This window comes from Asparagus officinalis, unplaced genomic scaffold, assembly GCF_001876935.1.
Source record: "Asparagus officinalis unplaced genomic scaffold, Aspof.V1 AsparagusV1_Un2535, whole genome shotgun sequence".
Classification (NCBI taxonomy): Eukaryota; Viridiplantae; Streptophyta; class Magnoliopsida; order Asparagales; family Asparagaceae; genus Asparagus; species Asparagus officinalis.
In genome coordinates, this window is record NW_017974794.1 from 510 (window position 1) to 3,060 (window position 2,551).

General features: G+C 39.5%; 1 protein-coding gene across 1 annotated transcript; it reads left to right on the top strand.

Annotated features, from left to right (window-relative positions):
* Positions 1 to 351: 351 nt before the first annotated feature.
* On the top strand, positions 352 to 1,451 carry LOC109828588 (aquaporin NIP2-1-like; the record flags this gene model as incomplete). The annotated part of the gene is made up of 4 exons (XM_020395552.1): positions 352 to 568; positions 652 to 876; positions 1,035 to 1,229; positions 1,390 to 1,451. Coding segments are annotated over exons 1-4 (611 nt in total), but the record flags the coding sequence as incomplete, so codon positions are not given.
* Positions 1,452 to 2,551: the final 1,100 nt, after the last annotated feature.

Sequence of the window (2,551 nt, forward strand, 5' to 3'; positions counted from 1 at the left end):
TGTCTTGTAAATTGGTCAATCCCACTTAATTCCGGAAAAAAGAAAACTTAATTTTTATATACATGCAGCACGTTCAAAAAATATTGGATTGACGTAGCTAGGTACGGGTAACCAGCTTGATTTTGATTGGCTAGTTATTTGAAAGGAGAATTGAACTGCTTTCTCCTACTAATTTCATCGTGGGGAGTTTGCCACGTGCTTCAAAATCTGTGGATCGATCCAAGCAAGAGTACTAGTTTTGAGTCACAAACCAATCAGCTAGCTAGCTAGGTCACACTAATTAATAATCTTCTTCTTGCGTATGCAGCGTTACTAGCCTAAATATAAGGAGAAGAAGCAGCACACCACATAGAATAATTAGATCCAACAAGCTAATTGATCAGACCCAATTGAAGAGTGTTAGTACGGAGTTGATGAAGCGAGATATTAATTAACATATATGGCTTCAAACTCTACGAGACCTGCAGAAGATCACTCATTAGATATCAGTGAGATCTCAACTGATCAAAACCCCCCAAAAACTCTCAATCAGCTTCGAGATCGACTACCTCCGTGTATCCTCAGAAAGGTAATTAAGCAGCTAGCACAAGTGCTTGATTGATTAATTAGCTGCAGGCCAGCGTATATATGTTCATACGTACGTGTTTGCAGGTGATGGCAGAGCTGATAGCCACGTTCATGGTAGTGTTCGTTGGCAGCGGGTCTGGCGCCCTTTACCGGAGTGATGAGCACGAAGTATCGCAGCTTGGAGCGTCAATTGCCGGCGGCCTCACCGTGACCACGATGATATACGCAGTGGGTCACATCTCCGGTGCTCACATGAACCCCTCCCTGACGCTGGCCTTTGCAGTCACCAGACATTTCCCTTGGATACAGGTCAGGCCTTCCCAAATATTTTGTTACCGCACGTACAAATTAATGCTGATTGATACGTGCAACCTGCTGTTATTACATACATATATGTATATGTGATAATATGATTTTTAAAAAAAAAATGGGGTAAAAGATCATATGGCTCAGTTGTTCGTTTGCAGGTTCCCTTCTACATGTCAGCCCAATTTACAGGGGCTATGATTGCCTCCTTCACCCTGCACAAGGTGCTTCCGCCATTGCACGATCTTGGTACAACAACGCCCTCCGGGACCGCATATCAGGCTCTGGTTATGGAGATTATCGCCACCTTCACCTTGATGTTTGTCACCTCTGCGGTTGCCACTGATACCAGAGCTGTGAGCACCTAATCTGAAATTAATGATTATTAGTTTTGCTAAAAGAAGTAGAAAAAAAAAAAGATAACAGTTGATCTTGTTGATTTCAATTGAAATTGAAGATTTTTGTTGGTTTGACTTATGTATGTATGTATGCATGTGCTCATCTATGCACGTACAGGTGGGAGAATTGGCAGGGCTAGCAGTTGGATCTTCCGTTTGCATAGGCGCCATCCTTGCTGGGTAATTTATTTAATTAATTAACATTCACTTACTGCTCGCTACAACACTTGTGAGAACTTATTATTAGTCTTTATAGACCATCACTTTTTATCTTGTATTAAAATTAACATAGAATTCAGGAAAATCTAAGGGTGTGTTTGACTACTCTTCGCTAATTGGGTTAATATCTTAACTAGATTAGTTTTGATCCAAGTAGGAAGTTGTAGGCGTCAAAAATTACCTATAGATTCTCGCACGCAACTCGAGACGAAGAAAATGTGATGAACGTCATTATCCAAGTCAAAGAGGATTATCCGATGCCGTAAAGAAGCAAACAAACGCACGAAACGAGTCGGCAAAGCGTACGAGTCAACAAAACGCGCGAAACGGCGAAACGATGAAGAAACAACACAACCAAAGTTGTTTTTCGCACTCAGAGTGTGAAACACATAGTATTGTTTCGCACCCAAGGTGTTTCGCACACATGTACGAAACACCCAAGGGTGTTTCGCACCATAGCCTGTGTCATCTTCTTTAAGTGCTCAGATGTACAATCTCTCCCTAGGCTTTACTATCGATGTCACTCTTCTTGGAATCGATCCCGTCTCTCACCACACACTCCTCTCGGTGTACAAGTGTATTACAAAGTGATCTCACGATAAGAACAATAACAAATGGTTAGTTCTCTACAATAGATGAGAACACAATGTAAGCTCACACTCTAAGAAACACAATCTCACAACCCCAAATATATTATGTATAAAATACTAAAAGCTCAATAGGTTGTGTGTGAAAATAAAGAGTAAAATAACATATAAACTCAATTTAATCTAGCAAAAATAAATATGACAAATTAAGCATAAACAAGCTAGAAAATGAGTTTAAGAAAACTTCTTTAAAACAAGAGTGCAGCGATGTAGATTGAAGCCCAAACAAGAATGGATAATCTCCTCTTCCTCTTGTGAAAATTTCTTTACAAAATAAACTTGAAACAAAACTTAAACAAACTCTTAAACACTCTTTTAAACTTGTTTAAAAACTTTCTTGATTAGTTGAAAATAGTTATGGCAAAGAGGTATATATAGGGTAGAAGAAACCAGCCTAAGAAAACACCAAAAACC